Genomic DNA, 27549 nt, shown 5'->3' on the forward strand with positions numbered 1-27549 from the left:
TTAGACCAGAGGTAACCTCTACCTTCTTCAACTTGCAAACTCAGTCTGAGGTAACAGGGAGAGGGGGATTGTGAGTAAGAGTTTAGCTCGAGAGTTTGAAGCTGACGCGAGCTTGGAAAATGGCAGGCTCAGTTCCGTGGTCGGAACCGATACCCATGCGTATACCCAATTGTATTCTTGACTCATGGCTAGCACTTGGGACCAAGTGTCAGCTGTTATGACGTCATCTTATTTCCATTTTCAAACAATATCCAGAATCCAGAATATCCACAATGTTTGAGGCTGGGGATATAACAGCTCTGTTATTAACAGAGCTATTACCTGGGTACAAAATAGAGACAGGGAATATTATTTTAGATGTAATAGAATTGGCCCTACGTTGAATGGGAGCCAGACTGAGATTCATTTTGTAACCATCTATAGCTGTTTTAGTGAAATTCTAATGGGCTTGGTGAAATATTATTGGCAGTATATGCAAACCAATAGAGATTCCCAGTTATGGTTACCTGAGAGGCTAACATTTTCTTTTAGGGTAGGGAAGAGTTTAAAACTTTTTTTAGTTAAAGGGAAATTTATAATGCCTCCTGTGAATTTATATAATATGAGACTGAATCCTGGTACTCTTGCATGTGGTAAATGTAAGGCATGCAAACACATTGTTAGTAGTTTTGGAAATATTAATGGACAAAAATTTGTAGTGAAAGGTTTCTTTAGATGTGATACTGTTGGCATAATTTATGCCCTCGAATGTCCATGTTGTAGTGAAAGGTTTCTTTAGATGTGATACTGTTGGCATAATTTATGCCCTCGAATGTCCATGTAATAAGTTTTACATTGGTCAGTCTAAAAGGGCCTTTAAAGTGATATTATTAGAACATATGAGAGATACAGAAATTTTTAAAGACACTAGTTCTGTGGCAGTTCACTTTCACCAAGCACATCAGGGTTCATCTGTGGGTTTACAGGGGACTATTTTAGAAAAAGTGGAAAAAATGGAATGTGTTTCTACTGATACTTGTTTTAGGGACAGACTTTTATATAAAAAAAACATCTATAGTCTTAAATTTGACACTAATACCTAAGGGTATGAATTCTGAACTTAATTGGAGATTTCTCCTTTAACTTGAATGTGATTTTTTTAATTGAGTATAATTGGAAGTAGTATTTATGTTGAGTGTTTTATTCAGTGTGTATTCTCCTTGAAGGCATTATTATAGGCCGAGACGTCAGCGAGTTAATAAAATCAATCTGAATTTTTATTGGATCACTGGTTCGTGGCTGTTTTTTTTATTTTATTCTTTTTGAGTTTGTATTAATATCCAGAATCAGTTGCTTATTTCCTAAAACTAATCTTTTGATCTCTTCCTGACTGGATTACAGCAGTGACCTTTATCTGGGATTACCAAACTGAACTTGATCCTTTGCATATGCTACAGAAATCTGCAGGTAGATTACTTACTGTTATATTTCATTGCCAGCTCTGTGTAGCATTCAGACTTTTGACCCTTCCAGTTTAGCCATGGAACAACTGGGAGGTTCCTTGGTTCTTTCGTCTTCCAGCAACAAAAAAATGAAAATTAATAAATAGCTTTTGCCAACATAGCTGGGAGCTAAAGTGCATTAGCCAGAGATCGGTGACATTTCTGTGGCCATATCTGGTTCCTCAGACCATTTATTTTTTTGTTTGGCAACCTCTAAGTGTAGTCAATACAGCCAACTTAGACCCAGGAGTTAGACGCATCCTCTGCAGCTTGTTGATGTGCCTTTGCTGGCAAGGGAAAACCATGTTTTCATTCCTGGGAGAAAGAGCAGAGAATACTGTTATGGTTATCCAGATTGGTATGCCTATCCTCAGAGAGTTTTTTTTTTTTTTTGCAAAACGTGGGTGTGCTTCAGAAAGTCCTGGCAAAAAGAAGAAAAAAATAGACATATGTCTTCTCTTTACGCAAGTCAGTTTGGACAGGAGTGATTTATTGGGCTTAGCTCGGGGTTTAGTTCATGTTCTTGATCCTTCCAGTTTTTCTGTTTCTGGTAATCAAAAAAGGGGTTCATCATTTTCTGAATAGGCTCAGGTTTTTGCACAACAAAATGATTGTGAAGGAACAGGTTTTATTTCGTCTCCTCAGGTTTCTGATTCAGATTCTGAGGATAGTATGGCTTCTCCCAGTTCATTTGAAGGATTCTTGTTCTCTGAAATTGTTTTCAAAATGAATCAGTTGTTTATGTGGGAACATAATGATATTCCACTGATGCTGAAGAAATATTATGATTTATTGCAAATGGATTTTTTCAGAAGCTCCTCTAGTTCCCCCTGTTTTGTCAGCATGTAACTTGTCTGACAGCTAGTCTTCCTCTCCCAAGAAAGCGGATTTTATAAAATCTTCAGTCTAACAGGTTTAATATACTAATCCAAGATCAGTTCCAGCAGTTATTTCCTTTCTGAACCCAGCTGCTGCTAAACATCTGGTTAGTACCAACCCTTCACTTTTCTAATAAAGTTGGGAAAGCTTTTCAGAGGTCGGGGTGGGGGAGTATATTCTTCTGCAACACTTATTTTCTTTTTTAGAATACTCAACAGTCAGGCTCATATGTTAAAGTTTCTGTTTGCTTCTTTTGAGAACATGAGGAATGTTATGACATCTGTTTCCTCTTTATTTATTGAAATTGTGTCTGTGGCTCAAGTGACTACCCACTGTTGAAACGTGCTTATGGTTCTGCTGATGAACTTCCAGGTTGCTGCCACTGGAATTGTCATGAGGAGGCTTGCTTGGTGGCATACTCAAAAATGCAGATGTCAAAGCTGAAATGTTCAGTTCAGCCTTGGATAGAGAGTTAGTTTTTGGACCATCTGCTGCATAGGACCCTAAAAATTGTGGTGAGAGATGTACGCTAACTGAAAGAGTCTGTCATATTTTTCTGCTTTCCTTCTCAGGGTTTGCCAAAGGGCTTAATGCTACCAGTATAATCTATTTCAAAAATAAAAATAAAAAACACAGCGAGCTGATGGAAAGCATACATTTAAAAAGTAATGTCAGTGAGGTTCCAAAAAGAAAAAAGGTACCTTCCAGAACAAAGGACAGTCTAATAAATCTGAACAACTATCATCAAGATTCCCCTCTCCCTTGCCACCCAGGCAAAGCTTTAATCTTTTCAAAACATCTGAACCTCCATTTCTCTTCTCAGTAGCAGATAGTTTCAGACTGATGTTTTCTGAAATTAGTGCGTCTCCCTCATTTCTGAAAGATTTCCCATCATCTTCCAGACCAAACTTCTCTTTTCCCTCTTGTCATTCAGCATCTGCTGTCTGAGGGGGTTGCAGAAGCTGTTCCTCCTCCTCAGTTTAGAGAAGGGTTTTATTCAAGAATGTTTCTTGTGCCATAGGAGGAGGATTCTTGGAGATCTGTTCTGGATCTTTCCTTTCTAAACCTGTCTGTTATAGTGCCGAAGTTCAAAATGTTATGCCTTTACTACTTGTTACCTCTCATTCCCCGTTTCAGTTGTCTGGTGACCTTATATTGAAAAGATTCATATCATGACATTCCTATACAACCAGGTTTCAGATGCTTCTAAAGTTTTTTTTGTTTAGATTACATTGTCATTTATCTACATTATCTTTTGGTCATTACTTTTTTTGGCCTATCCAGGTGTATTCCTGTGATAAACTACTGCACACTGCAAGATATTCACATTTTTTTCGTATTTAGACAACTTGTTTATGTTTGCATAGACTTTTTTAAAGTTTCAGAAATCTCTCACTTGGATGAGGGATCTTCTACACAGATGGAAGTTCCAGGAGAACATACAAAAGTCTTGTTTAACTCCTTCTCACTGAATTGTTTTCATGGGGTGTTTCCTAGACACCTCAGTTCAGAGAGCTTTACATCCACATGAAAAGGTAGATTTGTATCTAAACCTGTTCATAAGTTTAATGAATTTGATGAATCCTACTCCTCTTATAAATGGAAGAAAACTGAGTAAACAGGAAAGTAGGAAAAGGAAGAACAGCAGGCAGAGGGAAACAAACAAGGGTAACCAATAGATCTGAAAGGTGGGAGAGGGAAGAGCAATTTATTTGAGAGAAAAAATATATATTTTTCATACTTGGAAAAGAAATATAAGTGGGAAGGTAGTGAGGGGAGGTTGTAGATGGGATAGCTGGAGAAAGGCAGGTAGCAGGAGGGGAGAAATAAATGTAAAACATTCAGAGACAAGGATAGTAGACACATACAAGGTAGGAAGGACAGTTGATAGACACAGGCATACAGAAATTGAACAGATAGTGATGAGGAACTGGATGATGAACATGGAATGGGGAATGACACTTAAAGCAGGAGAAACACTGGAATGAGAATAGGATAAGGTCGTGGTGTGAGTGGATGTGAGGCTGGCCTAAAGGGTAAAATTACCAGGCATCACTCACCTGAGTGGCCAGTAATGAGCTGATTGCTCCTCCGATGGCCGATTAGGTGATATCTGTCAGTCATGCAAGTCTGTGAGCCACACCAGGAGGTGTTCCATGTTGCTGAAACAGCCATCCAGTTGCCAGTATATTTCAGCTACAACCAGTCTCCACAGGTGATACTGAGAGACTTCTTTGGACTAAGGAGCCTTTGCCAACCTCCTGTGAAGTGGCCACTGAAGGTGTAATTTGAGCCCTCCTGCCCACCGCCAGCAAGCGAATCACTACCAGAGACCTCAGCTGACACAAACTTAGGTGAATGTGATCTCACCTTCTTCTCCTCCTCCTTGACAGCTAGACATGCAGAAGGACAACACAGTAGAAAAAAAATGATTATGCACACTAGCAACATAATCACAGAAGTATAGCACTCTGGCACAGACAGCATACATGTCACTCTCTGTTTAGACTGTCCCTTCTACTTTTTTGCAACATCTAACCTTGTTAAATTCATACTCCTCTGCCACAGGAAAGTAATGGATGTACTCCTAAGTATGCATGCAAAACAGGTAAGACACTTAGAGTAGTATTTGGAAAAATGGTTATATTATATCTTTGACTGTCACTTCCTAAACTCTCTCTCTCACTCTAGAAGCAATTTAGGGTGGCACTAACTCTGATCCCTGTAGCAAGGCTGGCACTGCTTGCCTAAACAGGTAATGCCAGTGGCAGCACTCAGCATTCTGGTAAGTTTATTACATGCATCCATCTTCAGCAAGGGCCCATCATAATACCCTAGCAGACACTCGTGGAAGTCCCTGTGCAGAAAGAACAGGAACATTTTGCACTCCCTTGCATACCTTGCTGACTTTCTGTATACCAAAGCACCCAAAGTAGTCATAGCTGTGCAGTAAGGTCTACTCGAGGAATAATCTCCTCTGCATAGTTGTATGTCTGTAGATCAAGTGTTGCACACTGTAGTATTGTACCATACAGTAGTGCTACTGTAGCTCTATAGCACAGCACCACATCACCAAGAAAGCATATAAAGCTTGTAGTGCCATGAGCATATACAGGGCATATGTGCAAGCATGCCACACATATGCCTCATTGCCTCTGTGGCATACACAGCTACTGTCAGTTTATCTGGGTATCTCAATACGCTACAGCAGAAATTCAGAGATAGTGGTGTCAAGTAGTTTTATTTACATAACCACCATAGTAATTGGCCCTTGTTACTGTGCTGTAAAGTGGTAGTGCGATTTTGTGTAACCTTGCTCAGAACCATGCAACTGTGAAATAGAGAAATTATATCTGACATTCTGTATACTCAGTTTTACAGAGCTAAGAAAGGAGTGACAGAGTTTAGAAAGGAATCCCATCTGGTAAAATACATTCGCGAGAACAACAAACCCTGTTGTGGATATTGGTCATAATGATGCAGAAGTTGTATTATACATGTAAATGAGAACCAGTGACATTGACATGCTATTGTATCATCTCACTTTTTTTTTGGGGGGGGGGGTGATGGACATATACAATGGAGACATTGTAAAGAATATGCCAAGGGATTGTGGTTTGAAAACAGTTTTAGGCATGGCTGCATTGGGGAGGCAGTTCATAGCACTGACTACAACTGATAAATGGGTAGAAAAAGGTGTGGGAGATCCTCTGTCCATGAGTACATGACAGAAATGGGAGAGTGGGAAGGCTGTCCATCTCATTAATTGCAGCTCATAAACAGATGCATAAAGGGAAGGGGACCATAACTATAGCCATCCCACAGCATACCACACGCATACACTTTAAAGTGGCAGGTATTACACACAGATGAACAAGTACCATCATGGCCACTCTTGGGAGGTGATGGCTGGAAAATGTCACAGTTTAGGAAAATGACGTTCTATGGCAGGACCTTTACATGCATGGTATGAACCAACTGGGCAAAGCTGCCTCAGGCAAGTAGGATCAGGGCCAGGTTTATCATTAAATGATGCAAGATGTGAATGCTGTGGATATAGTAGGTCTTTGGAAGCTATTTGATGGAGTGCTACTGATATTATACTCCTTGCTCAGAAAAAGGCCTGGGAAAGTGCAACAGACAGGTCCACCACAGGAGGTGGAACACTGACACTAAAGTCTGTCAGTGAGACCACCAAGAGTGGCCCCTCGTATTTAAAGGTGGTTTGGATGTCAGAGCTTGGCAGTCACCAACCACCTGTTTGACAATTGTAGGTGCTACATATTAGTAATGTCGAATGCAGTGTAACATGCTCCACTGCATTTGAATGGAATAAATGACAAAAGCCCACATGCAAATCTGTCTTTTTAGAGACCTCTGGTTTGCACTTGCAGTGACTTGTATGACAAGGTATGTATGTTTGTCAAAGTATGTTTTTGCTGTAGTTAAATGTGTAGACCTATGCATGCCAAGGGAGTTATAGGGACATGTGAGTGGTTTGACAGTTTTGTTGTAGATCATATTGCTTTTGTAGGGGTTCACTGTGGGAGGTTTTATCACAACAAGATAACATAGGGCTGATGGTACGAGGGTACCTGTGATTGACAGTGACTGCACCATGCAAGTAGCATGGTCTGGTGGTGCAGTGGCACTGTCTGAAACATTATAGGCCGAGGGACCACCCGTATCCACCTCAACAGACACCATTGTAGAGGTACAAGCTTGAGTACACAACCTCACATTGGACAGTTTCTACCCAAGAATCCCTCCCAGCCTCTAGATGTGTTTCCAGCACACATATCTGAAATGCTTGCCACCTCTGAAGTGCACATACCTAGTACAGAGAATGGTTGCAATGCCATGATCATCCCTGATATAACTGACACATGGCATTAACCAATGGATCTGCAAGTCAGCAATCCAGGCACAACTGACTGCTACCCTTAGCAATCTGGAAGTGATGAATGTGCTCCATGGATTCCCAAGCAATTTGCAACAAGTGCATAGTGATATGTATTATAAGGACAGGGAGAAGAAAAATACTGCTGAGGTGGCGGACACATTACAACTGCCCTTATGTCTATCTCCAGGGGCCAAGCCTTCCATGCACATGGGAAGGTCAGGATGCTTGGAGATCAGACACAGATTGTCTCAAGTCCCATTTGAGAGACAACTTCAATGTCATATTCTGCCACTCAGCCTGTCAAACCACATTGTAGGCATTGTCCAGGTCATAATCAATACCACTCCTCTGGCTCAACAGTTGGAATGCCTCATCAGGCTCTACAAAAAGTGTCTTCTGCTTTCAGAGACCCCTTGCATGCTCAGTTGCTCCTAAAGAGTCCTTGCTGAGGAGTGTTGTTATCTGATAGCCAGCGAGAACCAAGGAGCAACGCACTATAACTGCACTCTTGTTTTTAAATTATTTCATTTTCATTTTGTACTAAAGGCTTGGGTTTGTAATTGTAAGACAGTCTGTTAATGCTGATGTTTGCAGTGGCCCCATTAAAGTAACCTTGAGCACTGGGAGTGGCTGCATATTATATGAAGATGTGAATACACAGACACATTTTGCACATCTGTGTGATAAGCATGAGTGGCAGGATAGTTTGGGAAGTTTGCAATGAAGTGTGTAAGTACATTAGTGTAGGTGGGAACGTTATGTTCCCTATGCCTTGTCTTTATGTGAGTTTATATGTTTGAGCACTTTAGTTCTGCTAGTGGCATTAGTGTCTGCTTGCTGAAATAATAAGGTCATAAAACATGATTCAAGTATGAATCATGGAAGTACACATATGTAGTCGAAATCTTGTTACATTGCATAGTAATATGTGCCTTTGTTTATATGCAATGCTGTAGTTGTGCACTTTAGCTGTAATATGGGCCATTAGTATTTCTTTGCTGGAAAAATAAGGCCATAATAGTTTTTACTTTTACAATGGAAACAATTGATAAATATTGTTCAGAAGACCTATTGGTTAGGGAATTGTTATATGAATGTATGTTATATGTTATGTAAGTTGTTGTGTGATGAACTAACACATTTGCAGTTAGCAGCTGTAGTTGCCAAAAAGGTGCATAATAAAAATAAATATAAGGGAGTATTTTAAATAGCATTGTGTATTTTGGCTGTACAAATAGACAGTATAGATATTCCATTTATTAAGACAGATGTGGAAAAGGTGTGTATGCATGTCCACAAATATTCCCAGTGTTTCTGATAAGAGTTGTGAATACTGTAATGGAGACAAGCATTACTGAAGTAAATGTGATGGAGTTCAATCATCAGACTCAGACATCTGCAAAATGTGTATGTACAGAGTGATAATTTTAACCATGCTACGGGGAGTAATGAAAAGTACAAGGAACAAAAAGGCAGAGGTCCCTGACAATTTAACAGTCTGAAATATTTCAAGTACAGTGGATAGTGATCTTAACTCAGTAAACGGGAGTAGTAAGAGAGTATTTGAAGAGGAAGAAGAACCAGATTACTTACAATACTCAAAAAAAAACACAGACATGCAGTAGGCAGAACATTCTCAAGAAATAAAGAATTAGTAGACAAAACAGAAGAAAATGAAGAGGAAGAGCTTGGCACAGTTACTGACACATCTCAAATATTTATATCAATGATGGAACAAGTGAAGAAGGTGCTAATGCTAGAAGTGAATTGAGAAAAGTACTGTAACTGGTAATTTAGAGCTGTATGAAGTGAAAAACTTGTTAACAAGTATAACTAGTTGGTCTATAACAGGAACAAGGTTAACTGAATGTAAAATTAAAGATATGTTAGTCACCTTGCAGTCAGTCTATAATTTTTATTATACCATGACCCCCCAAAACGTGCACGCTGATTGGCCAGCGTGCACATTGTAAATCGAGTTATACTAATGGAAAAAGGTCCGGTCGCCCGGACTTTTTTCCGTTAGAATAACTATTTTTAAAACACTGTTTTGCTATGTTAAATGGGTTTAACATAGCGAGACAGCTTTAAAATAAGCAATGGAGATCTCCGTTGCTTATTTTAAAGCTGGCTCGCTATGCTAAACCCATTTAACATAGCGACATTTTAAAAAGCAACGGAGAAAGCAAGATCTCCGTTGCTTTTTTTACTGTTTTCGCTATGTTAAATGGGTTTAACATAGCGAGACAGTTTTAAAATAAGCAACGGACATCTCCGTTGCTTATTTTAAAACTGTCTCGCTATGTTAAACCCATTTAACATAGCGAAAACAGTAAAAAAAAAGCAATGGAGATCTTGCTTTCTCCGTTGCTTTTGCCCACAGCTCTGATGTACTCAGTATATCAGAACTGCCGCAGATGCCAGACATCTGCGGAAGGGCAGTAAACAGGCATTATACTATGCCATTATTTAAGAAAAGTAATAGTTTCTTTTCTTAAATAATGTCATGGTATAATAGCAATAACCCACTTCTGGGTGTGGGTAATGCTGTATTTACCCTCGGGACCAAACCACGCCAACCGTGGGTAAATCCAGCATTACCCACACCCAGGCGTGGGTTATTGCTATAATAAGACTTATGCTTTAGTCATCATTTTTTGTGGTACTAATATGGGAAAGTCTGCCATTAAACAATAGGATGAGGATGTTGCAAACACTATATCTCTAAGCAGGGAGAAAAATATTCAAACTGATATTATCAGACACACTTCCAGCACCATGCTTTGATGCTGTTAAGAAGGAACTGGCTAGTAGGCTGTCCCAACAGGCTTTTTTAACTGTGTCTAAAGAAATAGCTTGATATGATTTATCTTTGAGAGAATTTTGCTAGTCAACCATATGAGGTGGCCTAATGGTTAAGGTGTTTGCCTTACAAACACAAGGTGCAGGGTTTGAGTCTCACAAGGGATAATTGGCTAAGCTTAAAATGGCTCGAAAGGGCAGTTAGCTTAGTACTAACCTATGAACCTATGAACCTATTTGGGCAGAAACAATGACATCTCAGTAGTATTGAAAACTGAAAGGTAAGTGCTGGCCTAGTTAAAACTATAAAACATACTTTGGGAATACCACCATCAGTGAAGTAAATATCAGCTCCTTAAAATAAATATTAAATGAAGTAACGGCAGAGCAATAAGCTTCCAAGTCTTCTCACAGTAACAGTTCGTCACGAAAAATATATTTATCATCCACCAAAACAGGTAACTGCAGTACTCGACTGTTTATAATAAAGCGAACTCATGTAAGCAATAAAATAAATTTATTTGTAAAAACAGCAAGCGCTTTCACCACTGAGGCGTCTTCAGGCTATCAAAACATATTCAAAGTGCGTACTTATATGCAATTAATTTGATGACATCATTTCCTCTCCCATTTTATTAACCATTTAAATTAAATATTTAAATTAAATATAATTGGTCGTATTTTAAATTATAAATAGTCAACTCTATAAGAAAGACATTCTTCATATATAACGAATAAAAATATATGTATATAAGCAATCGCTTTCATGTCCTCTGAATTTTTCCAGTGTTAGCGCTATTTAAATACATCAATTTATACAATAAATATATCATCACATATTATTATCATGTGCACAATAATATATAGAAAATTTTATTCAAGTAATTATTAAAATTATAAAATTATAAAAACACATAAATGTCAACCATAAACTTACAATATGTTTATGTATTAAAAATGCTTTTCATATAAAATGCCATAGTTCAAAATTGCTTCTAACTATTATAATGGCAGATTAGTCCTACTACAATGTATTACTATATCATTTTATTTAAATCTTTAATGTATCATTTCCTAAGAGGTCTGTTCTTCAAAACCGGCTTGATGGAAACTCTATCATTTAAGCCAGGTTGACAATCAGCCCTTAGCCTTATAATCCATCTGCTTTCAATTTCTTCTGTTCTATTCCTAACATCGCCTCTTCTATCATTGGGAATATTAACTTGTATAACTTGGAACTTAAAATTATGTTCTGATGAATTACTGCATATATGTTTTGATAAAGCACTTCTCATAGATTTATTTCTGATATCATAAATATGTTCTCTAATTCTATCTTTAAGTCTACGGTCGGTTTTGCCTACATAAAATGCAGGACATACCATACATGTAGCTAAATAGACAAGATGTTCAGTACAACAATTAGCATCGACCTTAAAAGTGAATTCTCTGGTTGTGACCGGATGTACAAACTTATTAGATTTAATAATAAATTTACAAAAATTGCATTTCATACAAGGTTTGGTACCATAATTTCTATGTAAATCAGTTGGCCTGGTTTTTAATCTATTAGGACCACATAACATCCTATAAAGATTCATCTTATTTTGATAAGTAACTGAGGGATGATCACCTATAATACTATAAATCTCATGGTTCATGGTCAAAATGTCCCAATATTTCATATATGTCTCCCTTACCTGTTTAACATCTTGTATATAATAAATACACTCATGTTAAGTTGTCAATCTTGCCTTCATTCTTGCTTGATGGGTTCGGAGCCGATCCTCGGCTCCGACTCGGCACTTTGCTACGCTCGAGAGTCACTTTTACCAGCTCGAGGCAGCCCCATATCCCATGATGCAAGGCGGTAAGTACCCAGATCTTGTTTGCCGCTTCGCTGATGAGGTCCTCCTTTTACCAGCTCCTGGTAAGTGTTTAGATTTAAACTGCTTTTAGCCCCTTTTCACTTTTAAACTAATTTTTCTTAGAAATCTTTCATTTTTAGTTAGTTGTAAGCCCCTTTTTGACTAAAATTATCCTTCCTCCTTAACTTTTTTAGTCAGGCCTTCCTTCCCTCCCATCCCCCCCTGTCAGGGTGTGTGGGTGTGTGTGTGTGTGTGTGTGTGTGTGTGTGTGTGTGTGTGTGTGTGTGTGTGAGGTTTTTACTCCTTATTCTTTAAATTTAATTGTTTGTTTGGGACTGTGTGTGTGTACTGTTTTTTGTATCCACTATGTCCAAAGAGCAGAAGGTCTCAGGCTTTAAGAAGTGTGACTCGTGCTGTCAGAAGATGTCTCTGACAGACGGTCACACTTCTTGTTTATACTGCCTGGGACCTCTCCACCTGCAGGACTCCTGTGCAATATGTCACTCTTTTAGCCAGAGAGTCCTGCAGGAAAGGAGAAACAAACTCATTTTAAGGGGACTCCTTAAACCGGAGGGCTCCCCGGCCAAATCGGCTCAGGGAAAGCCTTCCAAGTCTAAGACCCAGGCTTCTGTTCCAAAGCCTTCGGCCTTGGCTCTGACTTTGTCGGAGTCGAGATCGGCTCCGGCTGGAGCCGATCCTATCTTGGCTAAATCTTCGGCACCGATGGCTATCGGTGCCGATACTTCTATGGTCACTTTGGTGTCGGTTCCGAGTACTGGCTCCGACCACCATGTGGCCCAGGCTTCGGTGTCAGCGCCGACCGGCTCCGACACCGCTATTTCGATGCCTGCATCGGCTCCGGCTGGAGCCGATGCATCTAGATCTTCTCTCGGAGCCGAAAAGTTATCGGCTCCGACTGGATCAGTGGGTTTGTCGGCTCCCATGGTTCCTTCGAGGAAGAGGTCCAGGTCCCCCGCTTTGGAACCGATTCTGTCGGCTCCGGCCTCACCTCTTCTTTCGGAACGGAGCCATCGGAGCCGATCATCTAGGTCGTCCAGGTTATCTGACCATGATTTAGAGAGGGTGGTAAGCAGATTATTAAAATCACAGGCACTGGCCCAGATTGCTTCATAGTCCGTCTCAACAGACGACTATTAGTCCACACCCCCTTCAAGTTCCTCCTTCGACTCTACAACAGAGTTTGGAGCTGGAGTCTACGGGAATAGTTACGGCTATGGCTGAGGGGCAGATACCCCCTCCTTCTGCACCTTCAGCATCTACTCTTATCTCCTCCTTGAGACCTTCCTTGGAGGGATTCGGTGGTCGGGCTTCCCTGGTCTCCTCCGAGGGGGTGAGTGGCATCGGACCCTTGTCTGACCCCGCTCTTCCCCTTGGAGCTTCGGCCTTGGTGAGCTCGGCTCTGACATCTGCCTTGGAGCCTTCCCTTTCGGTGGGCCCGGGAGTCCCAGTTTCTTCGGAACGGGTTCTCTTGGATCTCCCTGGGAGGGGGGCCTTCGAGGTGATGAAGAGTGTGCTGGCCACTGGGCTCAGTCAGCAGTCTATTCCCTTAGCTCCTCCCTCAACAGTGCCTGTCGATATCTCTTCCATCTCTCTTGCTCCCGGACCTAGAGATCCACCGCCTCAGGTTTCCCCACTGGGAAGAACCCCCTCTTCCGAGGATTCTCCTGACCAGTCAGGAGATCCTCCACGCAAGAGGACTTGTAAGAGGAAACACCTGGACTCCCCTGAGTCTACCACTTCAGATACCGACTTAGATGAGTCGGAGGGATCCCCAAGATCCCCCTCTGAGGATGTCTCCTTTTCAGACATCCTAGAACTCCTAAAACAGAGGGGAAACTGGCCCTCCATAAATCCCTCCGAGGATGAGTCGGTATACCTAGAGGCGTTTGGATCTCGACCCTCCACCTCCTGGGTGTCTCCACCTTTCGACCCCCTTATGGAGGTTATTGCTCGAAAGGCTTGGGCTGCTCCTGATTCTGTAGAGCCAGTTCCTAGGAGGCCATCTAAATTTATTACAGCCCCTTCTGAAAAGCAATTCCTTACAAAAGGTGTCCCTGTTAATGCCATGGTAGTGGCGGCTGCCACTAAGAAGGAACTTGCAGATCCTTCCGTACCAGTCCATCCTCCTAATAAGGATTCTAGGACCATGGATAGGTATGGTAAGCGGATGTTCTCCTCAGCGACCTTTGCCATGCGTTCGCTGAACTATTTATGTCACTTCACCAGACTCCAAAGGGACATCCTTAAAGAACTAGGTGAAGTAGTGCAGGATCCTACGGCTGCAGGAGCTCAAGAAAAGATTGCTTCTCAGCTAGGAATCCTTAATTCTATAGCTAACTCCTCCATGCGACTGATCTCGTATGCAGCAGATGGAGCGAGTAGAGCCGCGGGTACAGGAGTGGCTCTTAGACGTCAATCCTGGATGCGGCTCTGTAATTTTGCAGATCCCTTTAAGGCGTCCTTCACGAATTCTCCCTTTGATGGGTCAGCATTGTTTGGCCCTCAAGTGAAGGATACATTGACCAGGTGTGAGCAGGACGGCAAGACTCTTTCTGCCGTAGGGGTCCGTTTTTCTACCCCCTCTAGACCTTACTCCAAAGGTCAGAAGGGCGGAAAAATGTGGTTCCGTAAATCCCAGGGAGTCACGCCAGACACACGTGGTCAGTTTACCCCTAGAGGCAGAGGGGGTAATAATAACAGACACCACTCTAGAGGCAGAGGGGGTCCACAAATCCAGGGAAGCAGAGAGCCTCTCTCTGGCAAGCCCTTCCAGCATCCCTGAGATGTTGCCCGACTGTCCATCCTTGGAGGCAGTCGGGGGAAGACTATTGCTGTACCCAGAAGCCTGGCGATCCCTCTCTCAAGACAGATGGGTACAGTCGATCATATCTGAGGGTTACAAGATTCCTTTCGAGGAAAGTCCTTTCACTCACATAAATTCCCTTCCAGATGTGCCACCCGGTCTAAGGGAAATTGCAAAGTTAGAAGTATCAAAGCTTCTACAAAAAAGAGCCATTCAGCCAGTTACAACAGACCATTCAGAGCCCGGAATCTACTCAAGATTCTTTTTGGTCCCCAAAAAGACGGGAGACTGGAGACCAATATTGGATCTCAGCAGACGCAACAAGTCTGTGAGAAAGACAAGATTTTGAATGGTCACACTTCAATCAATTTTGCCCTTCCTAGACAAGGACAACTGGATGTGCTCAATAGACCTTCAGGATGCGTACTATCACATAAAAATTCACAGACGCTCCAGAAGGTTTCTCCGCTTTCGGCTGGGGTCCAGTCATTTTCAATTCAGAGCCCTGCCCTTTGGTCTCACTACAGCCCCAGAGTGTTCACCAAATGTATGGCAGTGGTCACGGCTCACCTGAGGCGTCAAGGATTCCAGGTGTTTCCGTATCTCGACGACTGGCTCCTTTCAGCCACCACCAGGCATCAACTTCTCCAAGCCAGGGATTACACCCTAAATCTCTGCACTCAATTAGGAATTTCGATCAACTACGAAAAATCCTCCTTATTGCCCTGCCAGTCTATTACTTTCATAGGCGCAAACTTAAACACTGTTCGGATGTCAGCAACCCTCACAGACCAAAGAATCTCAGATATCCAAAGTCACGTGCGGATCATCCTTGCCAGCAAAAAGGTGCAAGCCAGAATGGTTCTGAAGGTGTTGGGCCTCATGGCTGCAGCCATTACCCTTCTTCCCTTGTCCCGCTTCTACATGCGTCTTCTTCAATGGATGTTGTTCACCCAGTGGTCTTACCAACAACTTCCCTTGCGTCACCAAATCCTGGTGACACAAATTTGCAAGAATCATCTATCATGGTGGATTTCTTCTCCCCAGATTCATCAAGGCAGACCCTTTGTATCCCCGGCCCCGGTAGCCACAATCACTACGGATGCCTCCCTGATCGAGTGAGGGGGTCATTATCAGGGCAGGATGGTTCATGGGACGTGGCAACCGTTCGAATACCACCTGCACATAAATGTCCTAGAGATGAGAGCAGTGCTCTTGACGTTGCAAGCCCTCAACGACTTTCTTCCCTTGGGAACAATTGCAGTTCACACAGACAACATGTCTGTAGTATGGTATATCAACAAACAGGGCGGAACCAAGTCCTACCCCTTGTGTCCAGAAGCTCTCAGACTTTGGCAATGGGCGATCTCCTCTCATCGGTTTCTGCTAGCAACGCATATCCCTGGGAAAACCAACATTCTAGCGGACAGATTGAGCAGAGCTATTCTCATGCCTCACGAGTGGTCTCTCAAACAATCTATAGTGGAGGAGATTTTTCTAGAATGGGGCCGCCCATGTTGCAATCTTTTTGCTACTTCCCAGAACAGCAAATGCCCAGACTTCTTTTCTCTCTTCCCACTGCCAGGCCATCCCCCAGAGACGCTCTAACCCAGGATTGGCCCCAGGGACTTCTTTATGCCTTTCCTCCCTTTCCGTTGATTCCACAAGTACTCCAGAAAGCCACCGTTTTGAGAGCCAAAATGATTCTCATTGCTCCCTATTGGCCTCGACAGATTTGGTTCCCGTTCCTCCATCGTCACCTATTGGTGCAGCTGTGGCATCTGGACCCACTGCCAGACCTTCTGATTCACCAATCGGGTCAGCTGCATCGGTCTATCCCTTCTCTCAACCTCACAGCTTGGTTGCTCCACTTCCTTCCTTAGCCAGGCTTCCTATGATCTCTAATCCTGTTAGGGATATCATAGTGGCTTCCCTTAAATCCTCTACTAGAAGGATTTATACCAGCAAGTGGAAACGCTTTTCTTGTTGGGCAAGAGCTAAAAATATAGATCCCTTTACTGCCCCTGTTCATGCAGTTTTGGATTTCTTAGCAGAAATATTTCACTCGGGCTCTTCATCTTCCACGGTCAAAGTTCAGTTGGCTGCTATCTCGAACTTTCATGTCGGGTTTGCAGATCACAACATTATGTCCCACAGGCTTTGTAGAGCCTTTCTAAAAGGAATTTTTCTCCTTAAACCTCCAGTTAGGAGTCCTCCTCCTCAATGGGACCTAAATCTAGTGCTGACATCCTTAATTCTTCCTCCCTTCGAGCCAGCTGTTTCATTTTCCCTGAAGTTTCTTTCATGGAAAACACTCTTCCTTGTTGCTATTACCTCGGCAAGGAGAGTGTCAGAACTTCATGCTCTCTCTGTTCGTCCCCCTTATTTGGTCTTCCACAAAGACAGGGTATCCTTGAGAACTAATCCAACCTTTTTACCTAAGGTGGCCTCGAAAAATAATTTAAACCAATCTATTGACCTCCATGTATTTTTCCCTAATTACTCAAACAGATCGGAACAAAAATTACATTATCTTGATGTTCACCGCCAACTCAGATATTATTTGGACAGAACAAAACAATTCAGGAAATCCGATCAGCTCTTTCTTTCTTATGCTGAAAATAAGAAAGGCCTTCCTGTCTCCAAAGTGACCTTATCTAGATGGCTTTCTTCCACCATCTCCGAAATCTGTCAGCTCAGGGGAAAACAGCTGTGCTCAAAACCGAAAGCACATTCAACCAGAAGCTTAGCCACTTCCACAGCTTTCCAGGCTAGACTTCCATTAGACACTATTTGTGCAGCAGCCACTTGGGCCACTCCTCATACCTTTGTTTCTCATTACAAATTGGATTTGGCCTCCAGGGATAGAGCCAGTTTTGGCTCTACAGTTCTCAAGAGTCTGTTCCAGTGAGCCACCCAGGATAGAGGTGCTAGGGACGCGGTCCCATCAAGCAAGAATGAAGGCGAGATTGACAACTTAACATTGAGAAGTTATGTACCTACCATAACGTTCCATGTTAGTTGTCTTCTCTCGTTTTCTTTCTTGCGACCCTCCCTCCTGCCCCCTGTCCTGGACAGACCCTTTTTTTCTCCCTATATGGAAGATTGCCTCTTAAGACCAGCTAGTTGTCTGGTCTTCCTTATAGCCCATCCTTTAGGCTTTTCGCCTTTCTTTCCTTCTGGGAAGTTTTTTGTGCTAGGTGTTATTGCCTATAGGTACTAAACGAGATCTGGGTACTTACCGCCTTGCATCATGGGATATGGGGCTGCCTCGGGCTGGTAAAAGTGACTCTCGAGCTTAGCAAAGTGCCGAGTCGGAGCCAAGGATCGGCTCAGAACCCATCAAGCAAGAAAGAAGGCGAGAGAAGACTAACATGGAACGTTATGGTAGGTACATAACTTCTCATTTAAGCTCATCTGCACTCCTTTTACTACTGTTAGAAGCTAACGAACCATCAAAATTATTTTGTTCTGAAAAATATGGACTTGCTCTATTTAACCGTAAATTATCTAAATCTAAGAAACCTTCCATCCTCTCCTTAGATGTATATGATCTTTCCTCAAGTTTTTGTTTTAATTTTAAAATTCTGTTTCTAAATCCTGTTTCCAATGAATGCAAGCGAGATATTCCCATAGCTTGTCCTTGTGCAATATTTGTAAAATGAAATGTAGATGTTTGAGTATACTCACTATCTCAGTCCAGATGCCCTCTTCTTTCTCTTGCTCTGAGTTCAAGCGGCTCCTTCCTCCCATTTGTGCACTTTTCCTTTCACTTTCCTATTAGGCCTTTTCCTTCTTTTACCTGTACATACTGCTTGGAGAGTGAGATTAGGGACATCTGTAGTGCACCTGGAGCAAAAAGAGTTGTTGCCATCACATTCACTAGGACTTTGGCACAGTACACTTCTAACCTGACTTTAGCCAGGACAAAAATGATGTGAAGACGGCACCATGTAATGCATGTTTTATACAACTGTTGTCCTTGCTTAACGGTTGAAGGGTGTTGGCTGTGGCCTAGGGGAGGTAGAGCTCATGAGGTCAGGCTAGCAAGTTAAGATTATCTGCAGTTAGGAATTCCAAAATTCCATACTGCAGCAGTGAATATACTGAATGATCTACATTTATTGTAAGTTCCTAACACAATTTTACTTTGCTAATATAAGTGGTGTTCCATGTTGTGCATTCATTTATGTTTAGTTGATACTTTGTGATCTTAGAGCAAATTTTTTGTAAGACACTGGATATATTTTTCTTATTACAACCTGTTCAAAATAGTCTGGACCAAAGTTCGTATTTTCTGTCCCTGTATTATGCTGCTAAATTCTAATTTTTTTGCAGTTCTTCACATGTATTGGGCTTGTTATAGAGTTTGTATTTGTTAATAAAGTGAATGAACCATTTAAAGCGTTACCTTGGGATTCATTAACACATACAGTAAGTGTACACTGTTCTGAGTGAACAGACAACACAACCATAACTCACACCTTTTGACTCCTAATTTTAGCTTTCCTACTGATTTTATTGCAGATTTAAATACTGAGGGGGATTCATAAATGTTACCACAAAGTGTAAACTACATGTACACATAGTATAATCTTTCTGATTGACTAGAAAGCACAAAAAATATTGTAGGGATGTTCCTGAATACAGATCGTGTACACTTAGTGTAGGTGTTATTGAATCTGGCCCTTTGTTTATTACAGACTGCAGTGTCATGTAACATAGTAATGGAAAAGAAGAGTAAAGGGTGTGAGTGATCTCTAGGACAGAAACAGCAGAGCATGTTACACGTTCCTTGAGACACAACGCATAGCCATGTACAGTAAATTCAGGTAAGAAGATTGCCATACGTATAGCAGACCTTGGCACAAAACAAGATGTCTAGAAATAAGAAAAACAAATCTTTTCAGTGACCACATTTTGAAAAAGTTGAAAAAATGTTAATGTTTGTGGCTCACTTAATGCCCATAAGAGTGGCATATATAATACATACACAGCAAAATATGCATTTCCTGCACATAATGAGAAGCTGAAAATGCAAATATTTTACTATTCCTGGAAAAATGGAATAACTGGAGAAGCCTGTGAAACCAGGCATTTGCTCTGTAAGCCTAACATCTACCAATACAGGACTGTAGCTCTGAAAAAGTTTCAGATTTTCTAGCAAAATTCTCATGAGACAATTTGCATGATGATAGTGCATTTAATAGGTAATTTATGTATAAGAACATGTGAACATCCACATCTGCATGTAAAGTGTGCCATTTTGTAGATACCAGTATTTTTAAGGCGGATAGGTTATTTCCAGTGACAATAAAGCTCATTTATATTGAGAGATATATAAATTATTTTTTTCACATCTGATGTAATGTCAGATGTTCTTATGGATCACTACTGCAGTAGCCTAAGCTGCATGGGTTATATCCTGCTAAGCTTCCAAAGCTTCAGGACACCTTCCGCACATGGATAGTTAGCTTGAGCTAAAAGACTGATTTGGGTCCCATGCCCTTCAGAGCTTTCCTGCTGCCACAGAGAGCACTCCTCTTTGGGCTTTTGAGGATTGATGGACGGCTAACACTGACCTTTTTCTGGGAGGGTGACCTCTATTTTGGGGGAAGAATTCCCTTTACTTTGTTTTTAGAATAGAAATTGTAATTTTTCTTTAAGATAGTTTTAAAACTGGAAAAGTGTTTTTAATGACTGTCTTGTGACTTTTAGTTATTCTTAAATGAGTGTCAGTTTTTTACTTTTGTGGCAAACTTAAACTACTTTTTCTTCAAGGAAAGTTTAATTTACTTTTGAGGGATGGAATGTTTAAAATGTTTTTTTACTGTGTTTTCTTCTTACTACTTACCTATTTTACTGACTACTACTGCCAAGCTTCCCTGGCAATCCAGCATCTTTCTTGGCTTAACCATGGAACAACCTACCAGTTACTTGGTTCTTTCTTCTTACATCTACAAAAAGAAGAAAATTACCAAACAGCCTTTTCAAATACAGCAGGCTGCTAAAGTGTCTCAACCACAGATGGGTGACTCTGCTATGCCCAAATCTGGTCCCTCAGACCACTCTTTTTCCTTGGATCTTGTTGGTGGTGTTCCTTTCAACTACTATGAACTGGGGGAAATAGACATACTTGGCTGTTGAAGTGCCCTTGTCATGGAAGGGAGAGACACTCTTTTTGGTCCTTGGAAAAGGGGCAGAGAATGTCACTCTAAGGTATGCCCATCTCTAGGGAAATTTTTCTGTGCCAGAAGTGTGTCTGTTTCTTCAGAAATTCCTATCAAAAAAGAAACAAAACTTAGATTTATGCCTTTCCTCTCTCTTTTATTTTGGACAGAAATGATTTATTGGGCTTAGATCAGGGTTTTGTTCAGGCTCTTGACTCTTTCTGTATGGCTGTTTCTGGTGAATATAAGAGGGAGAGAGTAAAATTCAAGAGATCGAACCTCAAAAATGAATGTTAAAGGACAAATTACGTTTTGCCTCCAAGATTTATGATTCAGATTCTGAGGGGAGTGTGGTTTCAGCTAGTCCCTTTGAAAGATTCTGTTTCTCTGAAACTATTTCCAGAATGAATCAGTTCTTTCAGTGGGAAAACAGTGACTTTTCTCAGTCCCTTGGGAGATACTATGAGTTATTACATCTGGAATTTCGAGAACCACATCCTATTCTCCCTTTCTGCTTTTGAGGATGTTGTTGTACGGGTGGTATGGTTAAAAACTACAATAGTTTTGTTTAATTTTTTAACCTGACTGATTGAAGAGTGATTAGCATAGGCGGTACATCAGAGCATAAGATGCACCCGACAGTGGCCTTGAGAATCATCCTGGAATGAAAGGTATTAATTTGCTGAGTAAATTTTTACTTTTAACATGTCTAACTAAGAAAATCTGGCTGTAGTCTGACTTAGAAGTGAGGGAAAAAGATGCATGTGCGCGCGCGCGCACACACACACACACACACACACACACACACACCAAATAAGTGCTTAGGATTTTATAATCACAGTTTTATCCTTGGGTCATACTGGTAGTTTTGCTGCATTTCTAGGTATCATGCTTCATAAAGTACTACTGAAATTCATTTAACATACACGTGCATATTGAAAGAAAATTTTCTAGTAATTTCTAGTCAAAAACTTGTCATACAGATTTGTCTGTCACTCATACTAGTACTTTTGCTGAATGCCTAGGTACCGTGCTCCAGAAGTACTACTGAGATCATCTGTTTATAGCTCTCCAATTGATGTTTGGGCAGTTGGTTGTATAATGGCAGAGCTATATACACTACGACCACTTTTTCCAGGAAAAAGCGAAGTAGATCAAATCTTTAAAATTTGCCAAGTATTAGGAACTCCAACAAAGGTAAGTCCACAGATGGTGCAGAAGATGAGCTCATACTTTATTTGCACTGTATAGCTTTACATCAGTACGTACGTGATATGCATAACATAAGGAATGGAATGCTGATTCCCAGAGAGTTTTTTTTTCATTTTGAGTAAAGTGAAGTCATTTTACATGATGTATAGAGTTTTACTAATAAGGTGCTATGAATGGTACATTGTCTTGTTTCCTGATCCTTAATCTATCCAAAGTACCCTATCATGATCAGTCATTCCTTTCAGTACAATTTGTGTGTGTGTGTGTGTGTGTGTGTGTGCGTGTGTGTACTTTTATCTCCCGAAGTCCAGAAAAATCACTGCTTCCAGGCAGACCAACTCACAAGAATCCAAAGCCACCCAATATTAGTACAATTGTGGTTTAATTATTATTATTTAATTAAACCACAATTGTACTAATATTGAGTGGCTTTGGATTCTTGTGAGTTGGTCTGCCTGGAAGCAGTGATTTTTCTGGACTTCGTTAGTTTGTTTTCGTTTTTTGGATTTCTTACTTTTAACTCCCAGTAGGTCTGGCTTGAGCCTTTAAAAAAATTAAGTTATCACCTTACAGTTTAAACAAATATTCATATCTCTGGAACCATAAGTGTTACTAGAAAACTAAATGGCAAACTATTCAGGATAAATTAATGTTTATGTTAGTGGTATTCATTCAGTTTGATGCTTTAAACTGGATTTTATAAGCCAAAATAAAGGCAGTGAATATCGGTTTTGTAATGTTGTGTAAACGGCTTATGATATTTCACTAACCATTCAAGCAAGACACATACTGCCATCAGGATTTTCTTCATACAGCTGTGAGCTTTCATATGAGGCTATGCAGTTCTGTCTGTGTTACCTGAATGTTGAGATATTTATAGAAATATGAAAATTATTATAATGCAAATAAACAATATACAAACAATATTCAATATCTCTTTAGCTGCATTAGGCAGGGGTCAATATCGATACAATTGGATGGGATTTCGAGGGCCAGAACTGGCTTTGCCAGGGCCATTCTCAATGGCTTCCTAGAGGGCTCTGCTAGCCCTTCCTCATCCCAGTCTTCTTCCTGAGCTTTTGCATTCTCCCAATTGTGAAGAATACTGCAACAGCTGTATGGAAGGACATAGTGCATTTGTGTAAAAGTCTTACCATAATAGTAGATGTCCTTCTCTTCACTGTTGCAGTAGTCACTCCTTCTCTCCTACTGCTGGTCCTGTTTCCTTCTGGATGTGTTTACCTGTTTTTACACTTGCACTGTTATTCCTACTGAGGCTTTTCAATTCTGAGAATGGTACATCCAGATATCATCTTTATGCCTTACGCCGTGCATGGGGAGCATATGTGTGACATACAGACTACCCTTTACAACCAAAAGGTTTTGGTGTATTGGCCAGACATCTGTCTGCCTTTGACAGGGGATCCCTATGTAAAGAATAGTGCAACAGTGAAAAGAAGGGACATCTACTGTTATGGTAAGATTTTACACAGCTGTACTTTTCAAATTCTACTCTTAAAAACTTGATATGTAGCTTAAAAAGGAAATTACAAATTATGTTTATAATTTCTTCATTTCCAAGCCTTTTAACTTTAGACTTATTGCTTCTACACCAAAATTCTTCAAAACTACTATTAGAACTTTAGCTTGTTCAGTTTTGGACTTTTGACATAGTTCTGTGTAAGCGAGAGTAAATGGGAGCTCTTTTCTATGTCATATCCTAACTGTGCCAGACGTGCCCTGTCTTTTGGCTTTCTGTATGACTGCATTTACTCAAAGCTCAACCAAATGAACTTAAAGAACATATTTGCTTTACCCTAATTCCCATCTGAATTCACTCACAATTGGTCTCTGATATGAGTTTGCTACAGCTCTTCCTCCTAAACCTCAAACCTAAACCATATTCCCTTGGTGAATCTCTAGATTATGAGAATTTAACTGAATTGTATGGCTTAGAAACCTTCACAGTCTACTGTAGAATCTCAAAATCTGACTGCAAGTGACTCTTCAGACAAATGTCTGCCTCTCCCCTCCCAAAACCTCCTATTTCCTCTTCTGTTGCATTCAGTACAATTTACCAATCTCATCTGAAACAGATTTGCAATATCATGTAGTTACCATTTAATAAAGAAAGCAGGTACAAGTTTCTAAGATTTTCTTTGTCTTTCTTTTCCATATCAGATTTATCAAACCTTTATATGCTGATCCAACATATTGTCTTCATTATACCATTTAATTCCTTTAGAAAACAACCTCAATTGCCACTCTTTCTATGATTTGCAATAATTCTAGCATAAACTATCTTTCTTAGATGTGCCTAAATTCACTTTTTATGACATGATTACCCTTTACAACTATGACACAAATACGATTTTTATTCCTTCACATAATGAACTATATACCCTAGTACCCAAAACTGCTTTACTATTTCCAGCCTTCATTTTATAACAAATTATGTACTTGGTATACCCTGTAACGCTTCTGTGTACCATCTTTTTTTTCCTTATATTGCCAAAATGAGGATGCATTTTGCTTCTTCCCTACAACTGAATGTATGTCATTTCTACAGCACATATTTATTTTTTCCTCAGGGAGAGTCATTTTAACAGTAAATCATACCATCTAGGTTATAAGTTAACGTTAACCGTTTTACCTCCAGCCTAAAATTCTAAACACAGACATTGCCTTCCCTTTTGGGATTAATATGGGTTTTGTGCTTGAGTTCATTGCAGTGGGTATTTACATAGCAGCAGTGGTGCCTGAAAACTTTATTTTTATTTATTTATTAACATTTTTATTATTATTATTCATTTCATACTTGCTTGAAGATATTTTCTCCTATTGTGGAAGTATTAAAATTCAGCTTTAGTGGCAATTTGTCTCTGTTGGCTGTATGGCACAAACGTATGAAGCCCTAACCATGACCCAACTGGCCATGGTTCTTTTGGTGACCTGGATACAGGAGGAGCCTGTTGAGAAGGAAGAAAAATGATGTGGTAGAGGCTGCTTGCTTGTCCCAGACAGAAGGTGGTGGCATGTTTAGGAGACATACAGTTTTCCTACAGCCACCTGCAGAGTCTCAAAATGACAAAGACATATGCCCCCAAACTGCACCATTGCACTCCCACGTACTTGGGCCATACACAGGGAATGTCAGTTCCATAATAAGAAAAAATCCCCTAGTGGCTACCTTAGCCTTTTCTGGTTAGGGAATGAATGAAAGGAGTCATAAAGATCTGCCTGAAGGTTAGCAGGTGCAGGGCACAACACATATATGGTACTGGAGATGTTATCACCATCGTAGCTATGACCAGTTTTATGTGGACATGTATGGCTTGCTCCTGAGAACTTGCTTGAGAACATTAAGGCTGACATTTATAAGCAAGTGCTGTGAGCCTGCTCTGCACTGTTTTTCACTGGGGTTGCTGCATGATGATCCTCCTAACTAATCAGACTTTTATTATATATTAAATATCGCTAGCAGACTGAACAAAGGCCCACAAAATAAGTGGAAAGTAGCGCTAATAGAAGTCACTCTAGGGTACTTGATAGCAGGAGGAACACTATAGAAGGCTGCATGACTGATGGGGTAGGTGAGTGTGACAATGAAGGCAATGTAGAGCAACTGAATCAGTACACACACTTGCAGTGTATCTCATGCTTGCCTAGCACAAAAATGCAGCACAGAGGCCATCACATAGACCACTGTGAGACTGCACACCCAAGTGCCAAGCCTTTACATCATATAACTGGAGAGGAAATGGGTTAAATAGGAAAGTAGTAAAGGAGAAATTAGCAAGCAGTTGGAACCACACAAGAGTAACAATGAGGAATGAAAGGTGGAGGAGAAGAAAGGCTAACACTGCCTTCAATGGGAAAGAGCCCCTTTTTCATGTACAGGAAAGGGTATGTGAGGGAAGACTGTAGCTGGGTAGAGTGAAAAGGGCATTCAACAGGGGAGAACATGCAGGCATAAAAGGGGTGTTAGCTGCAGAAAAGATGTAGAGTACAGAAAGTAGACAAGTGCTGATGCAGAGGGTTGAACAATGAACAAGGAATAAGGAATGACATATATGGTAGAGAACACCTTGAATATCTTGGATTGGTATAGAGTAAGGTGCTAGTATGGCTGGATGCAAAGCTGGCCCTAAGAGTAACAAACCCATGCATCTCACACATCTGGGTGTCTCATGTTAGGGATCATTTACTTCTCTGGTAACCAGTTGGCTGTGGACTGATGATCATGTGACCCCACAAGTCATGCTAAAAATCACTCCATGTTGATGAGGCCACCATTCAGTTGCTGCTGCACCTCAGCCACCACCACCCTCTGCACCTGAAACTGTGACACCAGGGCAGACCCCTGCTGACCCCTTTTGAAGAGGAGCCTTTCTTCCTGCCTCACCTTTTCTAGCTGATTTTCTTTCAGGCTCTCTAAGTTTCTTCTTTGCTGGCATCCAGGCAGTATATTTACTGTCCAGTAACAGAATTTACTAAATCTGGCAGAGTTACTGGCCCTTGTCTCAGTTTCTTTTTTCACACTTGGACAGCTGAAATTAAGCTGTTGATCAGTGTGCAGCCATCTTGGAAGTCCCACCCTTACTAACTTTTAATAAAGTTCCAAGGTCATCTTGCACAACCTTCTTTAGTGACATACAGCCGTGGATTTGTATAATTCTAATACAGATTCCATAGATTTGCAGCTTTTCACAGTTAAAGAAGGAGTTATAGAATTTAGAAAGAAGAACCATCTTATAAAGTGCATCAGCAGTAACAAAAATCCTCGTGGTGATGTTTGTCACAGTGAGGCAGGCATTGTAATCTACATACATGGCACTGTACGATTTACTTCTCTTTTTTGGGGGGGTGGGGCTTTCCAGGTCCCTTTCCCCTCTCACATTTTTGGCAGTTGTCTGTCCCTCCGTCAAATCTAACAACATGTGAAGGTGATGACTATAGCCTACCTATCCCTTAACCAGTCTGGATTTGGTTATGTCTGATGGACAGCTTGGTTAGTTAATGCAGTGAACTGCATAGATTTGATGTGGTAACCAATTTATTTTGTATTGTCTGAGTCATGCCCCATAGTGGTGATCCAGACACAACCTCATTGCTACTACTTTTCTGTATTTTGTGTTTCCTTCACCTGAGTGCAAACTCTGCCTTTCTACTGTTGGAACAGATTGTTGGGAAGGTTCTGCCAAGAGGTTAACCTGATACACACTGTGTGCATAGTACCGTGTTCTGCAGCATTGTACACAGAAAAAAATCTTCCCATAGATTTTGGCATTTATTGCAGTGCCCTACTGACATATTTAGGTAACAAAAGAATCCCATGAGTTGGCTGAACACCCACTCTACTATTATGTTTTGCGTTATAGGCCATTTCCTGAATGGCAGTCATTCTGCT

The 27549-nt window shown here is 40.8% G+C and overlaps 1 protein-coding gene across 2 annotated transcripts in view; it reads left to right on the forward strand.

The window, feature by feature from the left end:
* MAK (male germ cell associated kinase) overlaps positions 1–27549 on the forward strand; it is a 1846682-nt gene that overhangs the window by 803272 nt on the left and 1015861 nt on the right. For both annotated transcript variants that reach the window (XM_044064971.1, XM_044064972.1), the window contains exon 7: positions 21953–22124. In XM_044064971.1, coding sequence (XP_043920906.1) covers positions 21953–22124 — 172 coding nt within the window. The remainder of the gene's footprint in view (positions 1–21952; positions 22125–27549) is intronic.

Source organism: Protopterus annectens, chromosome 3.part0, assembly GCF_019279795.1.
Source record: "Protopterus annectens isolate FY-2018-M chromosome 3.part0, PAN1.0, whole genome shotgun sequence".
Classification (NCBI taxonomy): Eukaryota; Metazoa; Chordata; order Ceratodontiformes; family Protopteridae; genus Protopterus; species Protopterus annectens.